Source organism: Mustela erminea, chromosome 1 (genome assembly GCF_009829155.1).
Source record: "Mustela erminea isolate mMusErm1 chromosome 1, mMusErm1.Pri, whole genome shotgun sequence".
Taxonomy (NCBI): Eukaryota; Metazoa; Chordata; class Mammalia; order Carnivora; family Mustelidae; genus Mustela; species Mustela erminea.
The window spans coordinates 82,328,409-82,346,975 of record NC_045614.1 but is presented as its reverse complement, the minus strand read 5'-3'; the positions used below and the strand labels follow the sequence as shown (position 1 = coordinate 82,346,975).

Here is an 18,567-nt window from a genome sequence, read left to right as displayed (position 1 = left end):
ACCTTTGGGGTATTTCTTTTCAGTAATGAAGGGAGTGCGGGCTCACGTCTATGACTTCGGGGCAATTGGCACAGTCAGCATTTAGCGAGACTGAACCAGTGCTTTCTACTCACCACCTAATTTAATACCTACAGTTATTCTAGGCAGTTTATCATTTATCATTCCTGCTTCACAGACAGGGAAACTGAGTCTCAAAGGGATCAAGTTACTTGCCCAAGCTCTCCATGGGGAACTCAGTCTTGAGCTCCTAGAAGCTGGATCTGTTGGAACCAGAGTGGCTGATTCACCACCGTCATCAGCTTAAGACTTTTTCAGTGTTAGCCCTGAAAGCCCACATTCTGGAAACCAGGCAAAGCAGGATGCTTGGTCCCCTGATAGAAATAGGGAGGTTTAGGTTAGAGTCTTAGAGGTGAATCCCCGTATGTGCAGAAAGCTGTAGCTCAGACAAATAGTCTCTAACATCTTACTGTTTAGAGTGTGGTCAGCGGCCCAGCAGCACGGAGAGCACCTGGGGACTTACTAGAAAGGACTCCTAGGCCACACCCACACCTACTGAATCAAGAGCTGCCGTGTACTACTATCCTCAGGTGATACGTATGAACATCGAGTTTCGACAAGTACGGTTCTAAAATCCTTTCCAGAACCATACCACCGTGATTCTGAACCGACTAGCATGAACCTCATTTGGGTGACAGCTCTATAAAGATCCCCAAATAGAAAGGAGGGAGCCCATCTCTTAGGGACTTCTGCTCCAGAGGCAACAGGGCAGCCCAAGAAGGTTGTCATGGGGCCAGGACTTAGACCACAGGCTGATTTCCCGAAGGGGAGTCAGTGTGTTGAGGGAGAAAGAACACGGGCTTGGCTCCAGGGGTCGTCTTCGGCTGGATTCCTGACCTGGCTGCCCGGCTGACCTGGGCAAGCTGGGAACTCCCAGGGTGCAGGATGAGCTCTGGTGAAAATGACCCATCCCAGTGGTTTTCAGTTCTGGTTGCCCTTCAGAATTCACGGAGGCAGGTGTTGAAAGAAAACGCAGACGCCTAGGCTCCACCCGCAGAGAAGGAGATTTCATCTGACTGGATGGCAATGGGGCCCTGACAATGCAGCTACAGAGAGCTCCCCCGGGAATTCCGCTGAGCAGCCAGGATTTAGATCCACTGATCATCCCTTAAGGAGGGTGGTGAGATGCAATGAATTAACTCACGCCAGCCCCTGGCACAAAGCCGGCCCTGAGGCTGTTAAACCCCCTCTCAGTCAGTGGCTCCGCATTGCCTGTCAGCACCAGGCCTGCTCTCCACAAACAGGGCTTGGGAAACCCTCTCAGGAAACCAAGCTGTCCATAAAGCCCATACCTGGGGCTTCTCACTATAACGTTCTCATTAACTTATTAAGTTATTAAGCATTTTAAAATTAGGGAAAACCGAGCCACAGTGCTAAAAAAAAAAAAAAAAAGTAATTGACCAGAAAGTTCATGTTTAAGATCTTAAGCATTTGTTTTAAAGGAAAAAAAGAAAAAAAAAAAACAACTTTTTTTTTTTTTTTTTTTTTTTAGACAAGCTGCCCTCTAAAGCACATTTTTGTATCTTTAGGGAAGGATTTTCTTTTCAAAGATTTTTATTTATTTATTTGACAGACAGAGATCCAAGTAGGCTGAGAACCAGGCAGGGGGGGGGGGGGGAAGCAGGCTGCCCGCCAAGCAGAGAGCCCGATGAGGGGCTCCATCCCAGGACCCTGAGATCATGACCTGAGCCGAAGGCAGAGGCTTTAACCCACTGAGCCACCCAGGTGCCCCTCTAAAGCACATTTTAACCAATAACCTTAGGATAGTTCCCCTAAAGACCCCCACAGCCCTCTAAGGTATATCTCACCATCCCTCCGAGCAGCTAATTGAGACACCCAGTGGCAATCGTGTGCCTTCCACATCGTGCCGGGCAAGGGCAATGCTCCGAGCAGTTACCTGGCATTGCTTCTAAACAAGGCACCATAAGTTATGAACTGTCACAGGGCTTTACAAGAAGGCTTTGAAAGAGATGCTAATAACTCCATACAGGAAGGGCAGAATGTTTTGCCTCAAATTTTTTTTTTTTTTTTTTTAATAGCAGGGCCAGTCAGCCAAAGAAATCATTCTTTAAAAGTCCAGCAACACATGGAAGGATAGGTAAAATCGATATCAAATCCCTCTTCCCTTCCCAAGCAACTATTAATAAACTCCCTCAGCTTTCAATGTGTGTATTCCCATTAGAGCCTTGGACAGGAAGGAATATGGGGCACAGAATCGTTACAGAGGGTTTCCTGCCCAGCTCACTTTCTCTCCCCTGCCTTTGCTCCTGCAATTCCCCTCTGTTATAAAATAATCACAAAGAACAGATTAGACATGGCCTCACAGGTACATCTGACCTCACCACACAAGAGGCTATGTGAGGATGTACCCAAATGTTTCCTTTCTCAGTGCACTCAGAAATCCCTGCTGGAATGCTAAACTGCATAGCTGAACATATATTTCTAAGTTGTTATTTTTTTTTTTTTTTCCAAGCTCCCTCTTCGCTTTCTAATTCACTCTGTTTTTTTACATCCTCATAACAAGGCCCATTCACATGGTGCTTTGCATATTGTGAAGCTTGCATTCAGCAATTCATTGAACCTCGCTGTCAAACCCACTGTACAAATGAAAAAGTTGAAGCAGAGACGGATTCACCAATTTATCCAACGTCACGGTACCAGAAACTGACAAAGTAGGTAACCTGGAGGACTGGTGAGGGGCTGCAGAACCGGACTCTCCCAAGCAACCCTCTTGCTGATAATTGAGATGTTTGTGCAGAGACCCTCTCATTTAAAGCACTACTCATATCAGGTGTAAGATCTCCCTCCAGGTTCTAGGCCAATTTGCCCTGAGGTCTATTTCCTGACCTTCCCCTGGACTACCCAGGTGCTGACATCTGCAGGATCCGCTGCCTAGGCTGCCCTGTCAGTTGACCTCTGGCTCCCTTCTACCAGTGAGAGGCAAAGGCAGACTACTGGGGTGGAAAGGAGAAGCCAGGGAGAGGATGTCTCTGTCTCTCTTCATGCCTAAGACTGAATCCTTCCATCCTTTTATGTCTTAGGTCTGCCATGATTCCAGCTCCCACCAGGAGACCCTTGGGGCCTGGCCTTCAGGCCCCTGTCTCTTGTCTTTCCTTCTTACAACTACCAGTTCCTTGCTATTGCTGATCTCTGGGTTGACTCCCCCAGCCCCCAGGTAGCTTCTCAGCGGTCCTATCACCCATCTAACATTACCTGCATTAAGTCCTTTGTGAATCAGCATGGTTCGTGTTTTCTGATTTGAACTGTTTTCAGTTAGCATGGTTCCTGCTTTCTGATTTTTTATATTTTTATACATTTGTATATTAGGCTGGATATAGAGGGGGAAAAGTAAGGAAGAATCAGATTTTACTGGCGGCTTACCATGTACTTCCTGGGGCTTGGCACTTTTATATGCCTTGTATATTTTAGTCCTCAAAATAGAACTGTGGGAAACATATTACCATTATTCTCCTTTTACACAAATCTGGATATCAAAAATGTGAGGTGACTTGCCCAAGAATATAGAGCCAGTAAGTGGAATGGATAAATTCTAACGTAGGCCATTTTCCCCTCTTTTCTCAGTCATGGAATAAAGACCAGGCTGACTCCATCTTGAACAAATACCGGAGACGGTGTCACTGTAAATATCAAATATCATTTGTAGAACAAATGACCTGGATTTTTTCTTTTTTGCAAGCATTGAGTCAAGTAGTGACACAGCAGGAATATATAGCTTATAATTAATACAAGCCCTAATATCTAACACTGCCTTGGAAAAACAAGAGGCAGTGGAGAAAGCCCGGTCCTGCCTGAGGCCGATTAGTATTCTAATATTTTACTTGTAGGTTTTTTTAAATTATTAATTACTTGACATAAAAATATGAATTACATTCAGACCTCTGTTACTGTGATTCCACCCAGTCAAAACACAAACATACCTGCTTATTTCCCAATCATCTGTATTCATTTCTTTATCTATCAGTTGGAATATTTTTTCTAGCATTAAGGTTACAAATAATCTTCTTCTCAAAAAATACATATATATCCCCCTCTACTCTTCCATCAGGTGTAAAGAGCACTGAAGTAAGCCACAGAAGAACCAAACTGGAGTCCTGGCCTTAAGGTTTACTAGCTGTGCGACCTTGACAATGTTGTTTCAGTCGTCAGAGGCTCAAATTCCTCATCTCAAAATAGAAATAATTATATTTTATCTACCTCCTGCAATGGGTCATTTGAAGGATTAAAAAAAGCATAATGTTGATGCATTTCAAAAAATACCAATTGCCATACAAGTGTAAAGGACCGTGTTTATCCAAGTGCGTTTACATTCATTATGGTGTTCTTATCCTCAGAGCAATCTGCCACAGGCACTTTCCTTCATCAGCAAAACGCATGAATATGAAAAAGGTAAGTGTGAAGAACAATTTTACAAAAGCCTTGCATACAGTAGTCAAAATTATCTCCATTTTCTTCAGCTTTCAGGAACAACCCTCTTCAAAACTAGTGGCCCTCCTGGGCACGTCTGGCTATTTGCACAGAGCAGACTGTCCTATCTACCCCAGCCTTGTGGCAAGAGCATGTCCACACTGGGGCAAGGGGGTGGGGAGGGGGCAAATTCACTGAAACCAAGTAAAGCTGAGAGCTGAAGCTGTGATCAAGTGAATGGATAAAAACTGCAATTCTACTGCCTTCTATGTTGATTTTAATTGGGTATTCTTCAGACATTTTTGTCCATTGGTCTTACTAGTCTACAGATCTGTTCCTCTTTACACTGCAGAGTCCTGTGAAGAAAGACATAAATGCAAACAAAAAAGAGACTGTAGAATTCCTTACATGTATTTTAAGATCGAATTTCTAAGGACCAGTCCTTACTTTTAAAGGTTTAAAAAAAGGCGGGGAGCAGCTAAAATGTTTTCAGGGCCAAAGAGAGTGTTTCTCTTGTCAACACACATATACATGGCTGGGAACATCAGCCTTAAAGGACCTGCTGAGGAAGAGGACAGCCGTCCTCCCTAATTCTCCAGCCCATTCTGTGGTGCACCATCAACACTATTTGGAAGTGCCTACGCACCTGGCACTGAGCTAAATGGGGTGCTGAGGATACAAATTCAACAGCATTCATCCTGGAACAAGAACACTCAGCCCACCCACCCCATCCCCACCCCACAGCCCTCATCTCCCACCAGGTACAATGATGCTTTGGGGCAGACAACATTTGCTCAGAGCACCAATCCTGCCACTGCTGTCTCCCTTCTGACCTTGGCCAGGTGACTTCGCTCTTTCCTCCCTACTTACAGAAATGTGATACTGCAAGGGTAGGAAAAAAGAGAAGATGGAAACGCCGATAAGAAGGGGCTCAGTGCATCCCATCCAATGCCCCAGTGGCGGTTCACATGTATGTCAGGTTTTGGAGTCAAGAGGGTTTCCTGGAAATACCTTACATTTTAAAAGCTGTGTAAACCTGAAAGCTCACATGCAAGGAAGCCCGACTTCCAGCTGCTTCATAATGATTTTAACGCTGCGACAGAGCAAAGCGTCTTCCTATTTTCAACCCTAGTAATTTGGTTCAAGCATGATCTCAACCACTTTAAGCTTTGATATTTCTAGCCACCTCTTAGGCTGTATTTTCTCTTAATGCCACCAATCATGTGTGAAATTCTGTTGCAAAACTAATCTTTGTGGGAAATGATATGTAATGGCTTTTTTAAAGGGGGGGGCAGCAGCTATGACCTTTTTTTTTTTTTGACATGTTTTTCATAGTGTAATACAAATGGAAACATCTCTTTCTCAAGGTCAAAGTAGAGATAGGTTTCTGCTTGCACAAGCATTGCTCTTTCTTAAGCAGAAAAAGGCTTGAAAATCAACCTTATGACTTGATTTTTTTTAAACCTCTAATGTATATAATGGTTGTTAAACTTGAAGCCAGCTGTGCTAAAAAAAAATAGTTTAATATCCATCTTGTTAAACCAATGTTTTACCTTTTAAATGATGTGCAAAGATTCAGGAACACATACAAGATGTGAATGAGCAATGAAATTCAGATATATACATAAAAAGGCACTATTTGATGATCCAATATGAAGCGTGCACGCGCGCGCACACACACACACGCCAACACATCTTGCCTTATCAGGGGAGGTTTCAGTCAAAAGCAGCTGTGACCAAATCTTCTGGAATGAAAGTCAGAAACCACTAATTTAAATTTTTCATTTGTTTTTTGGAACAATTATGCCACCCACAAAATGGTAACCTTGCAAATCGTCATTATCTCATGAATTTTGGAACATATCCCTTAAATAAACCCATCTCATTTCCATATAATTACAGCAACTAATAAGGTCCTTAAAAATATATTTTTTGCTCAAAATTTAAGAGCGTAATAAGGATTCCATGCTACTGGCATATTGATCAAATCTGGCATTCGTTTCCTTAAAATAAGAGCTTCACATGAATTTAAAAGAGAGCGTGCCTTGAGAAAGAAACCTTTATGGTTTTCCAAGTTCTCTTCGATTGCTGGTTCCTGCACGTGATCCCTTCTGACAGGATTCACCTGTCACATTCTCCATCCCTGTTATGTAGTAATTTATTGCATGTCGTTTAGATTCATTTGTAATAAAACATAATGGTAATGACTTCAAGCTTTAAAAAGGGTAATCTGCACTAGCAAGTTCCTTCCCGATTATTCTGTCCTCCCGTCAGCCTCAGGAAGATAGAAACACCTCCAGAGCATTTAGAGAGACTCTAGTGGACCTAATTCCCCATAACAGATCACTTAGTACAAACTAATTAGGACGAGTTAAATGTTTCCACTGAAAACACACAAGAAAAGAGGAATGTTTTTCTCTGCTGCCTGCTGTTTTCTGCTCATTTCCTTCCCCATAACCTTGCCACTTAACTGTTTTCCTAACAGACTGCTTCAGAGGTGAAACTTGATGGTCCAGCCACAACCAAAAGTGTAAATGCTGACGTGAGAATGTTCTCAGCATCCCAGGGGAAAAACAAAAGTCCTTCTTACGACAATGTACTAACGTATCTATTAGAGGCTGGGGAATAGGTTTCTGGGCTAGAATTTTCCTACCAGATTTCTGTCTAGCTGTTGTATTACAAGTTTCCTCAATTAAGTATTTCTTGTTATGATCGGCATATCGCAGAGTATTTTTTTCTGTTTTTTGCAGGCATTTTAAGGGAAACAGCTGATCCACAAGAAACAGTAAGCTGAACTTGAATGGCCCTCTCACACTTTCTAGATTGAGTTTGCCCCTTTCTCAGGGTTTATTTAGCACACTGTTAACAGTAGCATTTAGAGTGGGCTCTATTATTTGTCTCTACGTTCTGTTCATTTGTTGAGGGTGTATCATTTCCTTTTTCCAGATTATTCTCATGGAGCAAGCCCCGGTCTCTGATTGGCTGTAAGCTCCCCAGAGTCTCCAGCTGGTGGACCCGGGCCTGAAAACATCTTTAATTTCAGCCACACAGAATCTCCTCAGTGCAATCAGCCTCCTGTTTTCTCTCCTGATGGCAAGGGATCAAGACACGGCCCCTCTCTGGCCAACGATGGACAATGTTTGAGGTTGACTTGACCACTGGCAACGACTCACCGCTCCAGCAGTGGAGAAATGTGGTGGGCCAGATGGAGGGGGTAGATGATTCAGACATACGGCACTTAGAGCTGGAGAGAGTACACGGTTACAACCTTCTGCCAGGCTCTGACAAATAGCCGGGATGCACTCAAGCAAAGAACATGCCCTTCATACCAGCACACTCCTCTTAACCAAACTGTAACCCAGCAGCTCAGGTCTGTTGTAGTGACAACCACCCACAGCCTCTCTTCCTTAATCTGAGGAGAAGCCTCCCAGCTGCCTTGCTTTTATTTCTGGATTAATTATTAATGGTTATTCATCCTTGGCACATGTAATTTTTAACTATGTAAAATATTTATGGGGGTGGGGAGGGAGTTTCATACGTATTTATTCTTTTTCCTTGCTTTTACTATAAATCCCCAATCAGGTTGCTGGCTGGGATTTTCCTTGCTTCTCTCTCTCCTCTGTGAACCTTATTTTTAACTCCAAGTAATGAATGCAAGATCGATAGCATAAGTAACAAAAGTATCCACGGTGACTGAACAGCAAACTCTTAAATCACTGCACAGTAAGTGCAAATGAACAATTATTGAAAACACTGCACTAAAATTTCAATAGGAGGTAAGAGTGAGGCTTAAGTCATTAAAAGGGTCCATTAGTCTTGTAAGTCTGAGACAGCACACTCAAAACGAGCTATTCTTGAGAACTGGAAATATTACATATTCCACCCACTTGCACACACAGGAAACTGACTCCAACTGAGCAAGGACGGGGTCCAGTAGTCCAGTCCCTAAGGTGAGAGAGACATACAGAAAAGCAGGCAGGCTGGGCCAGCCTGTTCAGGCAATGATGCTTCAGTTATATTTGAAGGGGGGTATTGAGCAACACTGACAAATTAGATTATTTATAAGGGCGGTAAGTATCCTGCCTACATATCAGTTTACCTGGCTTTACAGCATCACCGTGCTCCTCATCACTCCCTGCTGGAGAAGCAAATAAGTCTTCTGCCGCCTCAACTCCACTCCCATAAACCACCAGAAAAGCCCAGGAATGCAGCCCCGCTTGCTCTTTGTCCATGTTCTCCCTAACTCAGTTCAAGAATGAAGAAGAAAGTCACGGGCAACCAAACTAAAAAGTGAAAGTATTGCTTTCAAAAAACTACCTGAAATACCTAAAGTTTTGGAAATACACACAAACACACAAATACACACACACACACACACGCACATACACACACGCACACACACATATATATGTCATCTTAGGGATTTGCAAACATTAGCATGCTACTGAATCTTGAAAATGCCTGGGTTGTTTTGCTCAATTCTTCTTGCCCTAGCTCTTACACCATGCATTTTATTAGAGACAGGTGGGCTCTCAGAGTTCTGAATGTCTAACAGCTTGAGTGAGGGGCTGCATAGCGTAACCTGAAATAAACGACATTCCTGAATACCCACGATTTCCTCCAGGAATAGAAAAACGTATCTCACGCTGGAATTATGGTGAGACTGAACCCTGTTCATGACACAGAGGGCAACTTTAGCTTTGCCTTTAAAAGAGTACGGTTTCATCTGAAGTAGGACATCACATTTCAATTGGTTCTATTAAAAACTTGCATTACACAGTGAAACTAATTGCCCTGTGAATCACCCTGCTTTACAAGACAGCTGGACTAGCCTACAGTTAACATGAGCTAGCCCAGTGAACATTTCTCCAACAGCCACATGATAATCCAGGATAGCACGGATGGCTACTGACCAGTACTTTTGGACTATGCCACTACTCTGGCCAACCTTCCTTCCTCAACACAATCACACAAGGAATTGTTACAAGAGGCTGAAAACTTTAACTAAAATTATAATCTACTTCCTATCCCTCAGTATCATTACAGATGCCAAAATTTTATTTTGTGCAAAAGACATATTCCTTTACAAGATTTCCCATTTACCAAAAATATATTCATGAAAAACAACTTGGTGTTTTATAGGTTGCCAATAAACAAGGTTACCACCTCCATCACTACGCCTGGAAAGAGGTGTTGTTCAACTCTGGATTCGGCTTAAATTTGGCTTTGAAATGAGGATTGTTTCTTCCAAATCAACTTTAGTTATTTTTAAGACTTCTTTTCTAATACGACACACATGATAGGGAAATCACAACTGCTCTCAGGACAGCTAAAGGCATTCAGCTTTCCCAACTTGTGTTCCTTCCATACTTTCACAAATATTTCAAAGTCTCAAGAAAACAAAAGCAAACAGTAAACACAAATAAATGACCAGGAATCGAATACTCGCCCAACACAAGTTTACCCAAGCACCTCTTTAATCTGAAAAATGACTCTCGATCTCAGATTTAAAGCAAACCAAGAAATGACCCAGAGCATTTGCATCTTGGAATTCTTCCCTGGCCCCTCTCCAGCTGTTCTCACAAACCTCTTAATATCAGATAGATGCCCTCGGATGATGACGCGGGATGGAACTTACAGAAGGAAAGCATAACTTCGGGGGGGGGGGGGTCAGTCCCAACCCTTGGCTGCTTCTTATTTAGTGAAGGGGCTGAGCCTTCTCTCCCAGCAGTAAGTTGCAGCGTTACAGTGCGAACACAAGCTCCCAGCCCGCTTACAGTGCTCCAGTGATAGCCCAGATCTAAGCCTCAACATGTTTTCTGGAAATGCGGGCAGCTCAGCTGAAAATCTTCAGGGAGCTTTCCACTGTAGCACACAACTAAACTGCACAAATATTTAACAGCTTCGAGACCTCTAAAGATTTAAAATAATTTGCATTTTGGGCTAGGCTGTTCTAACTAGAAGGAAAATGGGACGGTATGGAGAAGCGTCCTCAGCTGTTCAATCACAGCACACCAAAGAATGTTTTCCCTTTTTGGCTCAGAATTAGGGAAAAACCAAAACGTCTAATGAAACATTGATACAGACCAAGCTTTCACAGCATCAATAGTACAGGAACTTAGTTTTACATTCCATTGAGTGAGCCCATGACTTCCCACGCCGCACCATTTCTCCTTCTTCACCTAGCTAAAAAAGCCAACTTCATGCAGACAAATCAAGGCAAAGTTTATCCACCCCCACCAGTTTCCTTTCTTTTCCAACTTAAACTCATCCACGACAAATAAACAGCCCCAATTGTAGCACAAAGGAAGCCCTGAAGGCTGCACCAGCTTGGTTCAGCTTGGTTGCCAACTGAAGGTAGGTTTAACGTAATATATTCTCGCAGCTTAAAGATTTTTTAAAGGGCTGGTCTGCACTGACGAAGAGCTGGACACCCCCAGAATTACATCATCAGAGTTAACACTCACCAAAATACATTATGTTTCTCATTAATCAGACAGCTGGAACCCCACCGCGGCGTCTTCAGCATCAGCTCGCACCCAAGGCTGACACGCAGAGCAGAGCCGTTTCATGCTACATTCGGTGGAAATGTCCCCGGCGCGGAGAGCTGCGAGCGCTGAGCGTGCGTCCTCCGCGGGATGAGCGCCTTGCAGGCTGCCTTTCCCGGGTTACGATCCCCGGCGGCTGGAGCGTGCGCTCCGGCTGCCTGCTGCACTGCCCATCCTTACTGTAATCCGACTCCTCCTTGCGATGTCCTTGCCGCGCCTGTGACATCAGGACTGAGAGTACTACAAACAGACCCCCCCACCCCACCCCACCCCACCCCCGGTTAGCAGCGGCTCCATGAGGTGCTCCAACTGCCTGCCTGGACCAACCATGGCTCTCGGGAAGCTTTGACGAGCCCAGAGACCTGGGAGGGGGCGGAGTGAGGGGCGCGGGAGGCTCTCTTAAAGAGAGAAGGGTCTCCGGATCCACATGGGAGCACACAGGGGAAATTCAGCACAGTGCGGGAGGGAAAGTGGTTAAGGCGAGCGCTGCCATTAACGTGTAATTAGACACAATTTTATCCCGCCCCTCCCGTGAATGCCACCATCCTCGCCAAAATTTAGCCTACCACCCCAAGTTAAAAAAGCAGTGGGAAAAGGAATGGTGTCCTGTGTCTGCATTCTCTTTGCTGTGGGCTTGAGGGTTTGTTGCTTGTGATGTTTATGCCTAAGGGGAATAAAACACTCAAGGGACCATTGATAGGGTAATAGAGGTTTTCACTTTAGAAATGATCAGAGCACAGAAACCTAGTAGTTGAGGTGGTTTTTTTTTATTTCTTCAGTATTTTCTGAGCTAGGTTGATAGAGACATGTAAAGAAAAATAACGTGATAAAAGTCACCCCTCTGTTTCACAAGTTCACATTTGCTGCTTCCCATAGTAGGTAGCAGAAAGGACACTGAGGCTGAAATAATCTTTGACCCCTGAAGAGGAGAGACAATCTAGCCAGACAACCAAGATTGTGTCATAATTCAGGTCTGGTCACCAGTATAGACACGCCCACGCACAAGCACACACAAACTCACATTAGATTTGAGATGAACAGTCAAGAAAGGCAAAGCTTAGCAAAGCCTCTGGCTCCTCCAGTAGTCTAATGAATTGCAGTCCTTATCTTACATAGGAAAGGATGTTAGAAAGAAATCCCTGAAAGCGGCGCTGATTAATACTTAAATGCTCAGCATGGAAAATAAACCCATAAAACAAGTTCAGTTTCCTAAGGACTCATCACTCTGGGATCCAACTTAACCACTGGACCACTGAAACTTAAAAATTTCCACAAAAATCTATAAAATTAAGAACTGAAGATAACAAAAGAACTGTAACCTATGGAATGAAGTAGTCGATATATTTTCAATACAGGTTTTTATAAGCCATGATAGCAAATATTTCTACATTGTGATATTAAAATAACCAGCGGTCTTTCTTTGCACAATCCTGTCTCTATGGGTAGATTTAATGCATATTGGAACTGAATATTGGGCTGAAGCTCATAATAGCAGCGTGTTTGGCAATCTTACAAAAAAAAAGCTAAACCCCCTATTTCCTCTCTGTGAAAAAAAAACGCTATGACCAATATCCTCTTTTACAGTGGATTATAAAGAATTTGGTGACTGTGAATGGGTAATCATGTATAAGTTAGGAACATTACAATGAGTCTTTGGATAAATCTAGTTGTTTTGTTGTTGTTGTTGTTTTTGTTTTGTTGTTGTTAGAAATACTCTTCATTGAAAGCAATTTGGAGGACAAAATTTTAAATAGTAAAGAATACATTTTTTTATTCCTTTTTAAAAATCAGAAATAAAAAGAACGTTACAGGAAAATACTGGGAAAAAAAAACACAAAAAACGTAAGTGTTTTTCCTTTTGGACAGATGGAAATCATCCAAAAGTACAATTAATGGCCCTTCCCCCAGGCAAAGGAACCATCTGTGGTAGAGCTTATTCATGAAGCTCATCAGCTGTCCTGACCTCCTACATGGGCTAGGGGGCACTGTAGTTTAATGCTACAGTTCCTGGTCCATTTGTGTTCCTGTAGTTCAAAGATGCAAGCATTGAAGAGTTGAGTTTAAGACAGGAGGTTTAAGACACTAAAGGACTGTCTTAATAATTAATAACACCTTGCATTTGTATGGCATTTTGCAGTCACAAGATACTTTCACTTATGCCATCTTTCTTACTAACAAACTGACATATAAAAAAGTGGATATTATCAATGTCCTGATAAACAGGACCTTGAAACTGAGGACAAATGAACCAGAGGCTCAGAGACATTAAGCGTTTCTCAGTGGTGCCGTCAGTAAAGTATACTTGTCTTATTCCTTGTATTTTGAATTTATGTTAGCATCCCCAGAAGATTTCTTTATTCAGAGAACTAAATTACAGGGCCGCCTAGGTGGCTCAGTCAGTTAAGTGTCTGCCTCTTGATTTCATCACAAGTCATGATCTCAGGGTCCTGAGATCAAGCCCACCCTCGGGATCCACAATGAGCAAGGACCCTGCTTAAGATTCTCTCTCTCCTAGTCCCTCTGCCCCTTCCCCTCTCCCTACAAAAAAAAAAAAAAAAAGGAAAGAATGGAAGGAATAAATAAACAAATAAATAAAAGATTTCCCATTTATAGTCGCTCAGGTAAAGGTCTTCCCCAATCAAATTATGTCACTGTATGCTCCAGGAAAATATGTATCTACTTGGACAGAATATACAGACAGAGAATATTCAGTCATAGAATATTCCAACCTCTGCCTGGTCTATAGAGGATCTTCCTTTAAAAGCAGCATTTAACCTCTGGAAGAGTATGGCATCTGAAAGGGAACTGAGTGTTACACGCACGCATTGGAATTCTGTTCAACCCCCACAAAGGAAGGCACCTGCTTTATTTAAAGGGCTATGCCTCACCCTTCCTCAACTAAGGGTTATTGGAATATCAAAACCTCAGATAGAAACAGTGCTTATCTATGGGTGGAAAACAAGTGATTTTTATTTTAATTGTACACTTTTTATTGTTTCCCCTAAAATTATTTATATGCATTGCATTTATAAAGGGAAAAAAAGCAACTATTTTTATTTTAAAATAGAATAACATCCAAATAAAGGCATAGCTCATGTTGGCTAGACATGGGGTTGTGGACATGTCTGTTGTGCCTGAGAGATGCTTCCATATGTCACATCCAGAAGAGGACTCAGCTGCTTTCAGGGAAGGACCTGGTTCACACCCATGACCATTCTCTGTCTCTAAGCTGCTCTGAGAAGCTGGGGCATCCTGAGAGGGAATCAGGTCACTCCTTGCCAGATAGAAATATACCCTTCATGATTAAAACAAAAGATGCCCTAAAACCAAGTCCATATTTTGAGCGAAAACGTTATGGTAGGCAGAGAATTTTCTCTCTGCTCCAAAAGCCAAATAGCTGCCTGTCTGGATCCCTCATCTCCAAGTCTTGCTCAAAAGTTTGTCAGCGTAGCTTCCTTCCATAGGACTTGTCACCATCTGACACACTACTGTAGATACCCGTTTATTTTGATCTCTTCTCACTGGAATATAATCTCCATGAGGGCAGGGATTTTTGTTCATGGCTGTATCTACCATCCCTACAAGGGTATCAGGCACTTGTTCCTGCTCCATAAATATTTGAGAATGAATGAATGAACATACTGAACACAACCATATTGGGTGTAAAACATCATACTTTTCTATGTGCCTGCAGTCAGTTCTTTGAGGTTGATGGTGTTTTATACAAAATGTTTACACAAATTGAATTTGTCCAAGCTTAGCAGCAGCTGTTCCTAAATTCTATGCAATACCGATGCCAGGTGTTACTGCAGGCCACAGTTTGTGAGCTTGCTTGTCCTTTCAAGTTCTCAGCGCTGAATGCCGCAGTAATTTAGCATTGAGTTAGCACAGCCTAGTTGTGTCTCCCATTGCATCCCCTGAGCCTTAATTTCGTCCACTTTCATTTCTTACTATATTGCAGCAATAAAATTTTATCCAATGTTCCTAATTCCAGCTTCCCCAAATCCCATCCATTCTTCATGTTACATCACTATTATCTTTTAATAATAAAATAACATTATCAACTATACTTCAATTAAAAAAAAAAAGAAATGAGGTCAAAGTGGTCACATAGAGCCTAATTCAGTAAGACTTTGTAGACAATATTATAAGACCATATTTTGACTTTTATTCTGGTTTATATAGGATGCCTTTGGAATAACATGATTTGACATATTTCAATAGGTTTATTATGACTGATTAATAGAGAATGGATAAAGGGAAGGAAGGGAAGATGCAAGGTGACCATTTAAGGAAGACTTTGTGAGAATCTAGAAAAGAAATGATGATTTGGATCAAGTAGGAGCAGTGGAGGTGGCAAAACACGGTCAGAGTCTGTGTGTACTTCAAAATAGGTCAGTAGGGTTTGCTGTGGGTTGGGTAGGCAATAGAAGAGAAATAAAATGGTAATGGATTACTGAAGGCTGAGGGACTGAGCAACGAAAGGTTGGGATCTCCACTAACTGATGTGGAGAATGCTGTGGAAGAACATGCTTTAGGAGATGGTTGATGTGGGGCATTGTGGTTTACAATTCTATTATATATTCAAGTGAAAGTGTTTACAGAAGTTTGGCTATATAGGTCTAGAGATCAGGGGAGAAGTTTGGGCTTTATATTTAAACTTGAAAGTCATCATTTTAAAGATGGTAATTAATCCATGAGGCCAGATGATATCTTCAAAGGAGTATATTCTTTTGGAAGAAGAAAAGAGGGTCAACTCTGAACACTGGAACATTGTAAGAGCAAGGGGCCAAATACATTGATTCTTGATGACTGATATTTGCTGTAAGTGTAACAATTTGTTGAATGAATATTTGTCAACATATGAACGATATTTGATTGAAGACTATTTATTTTATGCCTGAGTTTGTCTTTGTCTGATACATCACCACCCACCCTTAAAATAATTTAGAAAGGGGAGAAATAAGTAATTGGTCTATATGAGAACAAATGTCTAGTTCAATTAGTCCTTATAGTCTTTTGATTAATTTTTTAGATTGTGTAGACACTGTTATAAATTCATAAATCATTTTTATTCCTAGATTCTTACTTGATGCTTCCACTGAAATTAAATGCCCAGGGACCTTAGTCTGGAAAATGAATTGCCTACAAGAAAAGAAGTGCTAATTGTGAGCTAAGAATAATTAAAAAAAAAAACTATTAATACTATGATATTCCAAAATTCTATCTATCTGAATTTCTCTGTCTTTGGAGACACCAAATACATCCTTCTACATATGGTCCTATCTATTCCGATAGTCAATTAATAGGAGCTCTTTACAATATTTAGTACCTAGCATTAGGAGCCCTCTTAGAATTCTTACCTCGGAGCTGGCTGTGGCCTAGGCTTCTTTATTTATGCAACATATTGGGTATTGGGTATTCATTTGCCAAGTACTATTCTAGGTGCTGAAGGAACATTGATGAAGTTACAGAAATCTTTGTCTACAAGGAGCTTACATTCTAGAGGTTTCTGCCTATCAGCTTCTCTATTACAGTTTAGAACATCTTTCACCTTTCTCCATGTGGAGGAAAGGACCTAAAATATCCTTTAGCTCATTCATACATTCATTGGTTACAGTTTATTGTTTCCTTCCCCCCAGTACGATGAGGACATGAGGGAAGGGGCATGTCTACCATGTTCATGCTATATCTACTGTCTAGATAAGAGCAGGTATACAATAAATATTTGTTAAGTAAATAAGTATCCCAAAAGTCTTCTACCTCAGGATGATATTCTATCCTGGTCTTACTGAGAATATAGTTATATTCTACCAGAAATGCCCTTTTGTATTCCCCTTTGTCTAAATACTTATATTCAACATCCAAAACTGCTAAGATATTTTGTTTTCTAAGAAGTCTTCCCTGGACTGATTTATGTCTGACTCATGTGTTCCCCTAATGAGCACTCACACAATCTTTATAGAAATCCATTACAGTATTTATCAGATTGGCTTTCAGTGACCTTCCCAATTGTCAATATCCCCCAAGTAGAATGAAGGCTTCTTTGGGGTCATAGAAATATATGTTAATTCCTTGAATGTTTTAACATACTCCAGGACACAGCAGAAATGTATGCCAGGGGCATGTCTTTTTGGGTTAGTGAGTAGATTATGCCATTAACATCAAACTTTGTCCAAGATTTAGGAAGCAGCAAACTTTACCGTGCTTGGAGCCAAGGATCAGAAAAGGAAGAGACATTAGGTTAGAGAAATCCCAAAGGCTTGTGGAAAGGCCAGTTAAGAACAGGATGGCTGGTCAGGAACATGGTAGGGATGTCCATTATCACCACTAATATTCAATATAGTACTAGAAGTCCTGGCCTCAGCAATCAGACAACAAAAATAAATTAAAGGCATCCAAATTGGCAAAGAAGAAGTCAAACTCTCACTCTTTGAAGATGATATGATGCTTTATGTGGAAAATCCAAAAGACTCCACTCCAAATCTTCTAGAACTTGTACAGGAATTCAATAGAGTATCAGGATATAAAATCAATGCACAGAAACCAGTTGCATTTCTATACATTAACAACAAGACAGAAGAAAGAGAAATTAAGGATCAATCCCATTTACAATTGCACCCCAAACCATAAGATACGTAGGAATTAACCTAACCAAAGAGGCAAAGAATCTATACTCAGAAAACCATAAAGTACTCAGGAAAGAAATTGAGGAAGCCACAAAGAAATGGAAAAATGTTCCATGCACATGGATTGGAAGAACAAATATTGTGAAAATGTCTATGCTACCGAAAGAAAGCTACATGTTTAATGCAATCCTTATCAAAATACCATCCTTTTTTTTTTTTTTCAAAGAAATGGAACAAATAATCCTAAAAATAATATGGAACCAGAAGAGACCTCGGATAGCCAAAGGAATATTGAAAAAGAAAGCCAAAGTTGGTGGCTTCACAATACCAGACTTCAAGCTCCATTACAAAGCTGTCATCAAGACAGTATGGTACTGGCACAAAAACAGACACATAGATCAACGGAACAGAATAGAGAGCCCAGAAATAGACCCTCAACTCTATGGTCAACTAATCTTCAACAAAGCAGGAAAGAACGTCCGATGGAAAAAGACAGTCTTTTCAACAAATGATGTTGGGGAAAATTGGACAGCCACATGCAGAAAAATGAAACTGAACCATTTCCTTATACGACACACAAAAATATACTCCAAATGGATAAAAGACCTCAATGTGAGAAAGGAATCCATCAAAATCCTTGAGGAGAACACAGGCAGCAACCTCTTTGACCGCAGCCATAGCAACTTCTTCCTAGAAACATTGCCAAAGGCAAGGGAAGCAAGGGCAAAATGAACTATTGGGACTTCATCAAGATCAAAAGCTTTTGCACAGCAAAGGAAACAGTCAACAAAACCAAAAGACAACTGACAGAATGGGAGAAGATATTTGCAAATGACATATCAGATAAAGGGTTACTATCCAAAATCTATAAAGAATTTATCAAACTCAAAACCCAAAGAACAAATAAA

General features: G+C 41.5%; 1 protein-coding gene across 2 annotated transcripts in view; it reads right to left on the bottom strand.

Moving 5' to 3' along the window:
* The window catches only part of ZNF385D (zinc finger protein 385D), a 914,313-nt gene that overhangs the window by 289,062 nt on the left and 606,684 nt on the right, over nucleotides 1-18,567 (bottom strand). Inside the window, exon 1 of one of the 2 annotated variants that reach the window (XM_032331196.1) lies at nucleotides 10,950-11,318. The exons of the other annotated variant lie outside the window; for it this stretch is intronic. Coding sequence (XP_032187087.1) covers nucleotides 10,950-10,971 — 22 coding nt within the window. The 5' untranslated portion in view covers nucleotides 10,972-11,318. Of the gene's footprint in view, nucleotides 1-10,949; nucleotides 11,319-18,567 lie in introns of those variants that run through there. 2 annotated transcript variants of the gene reach the window in all.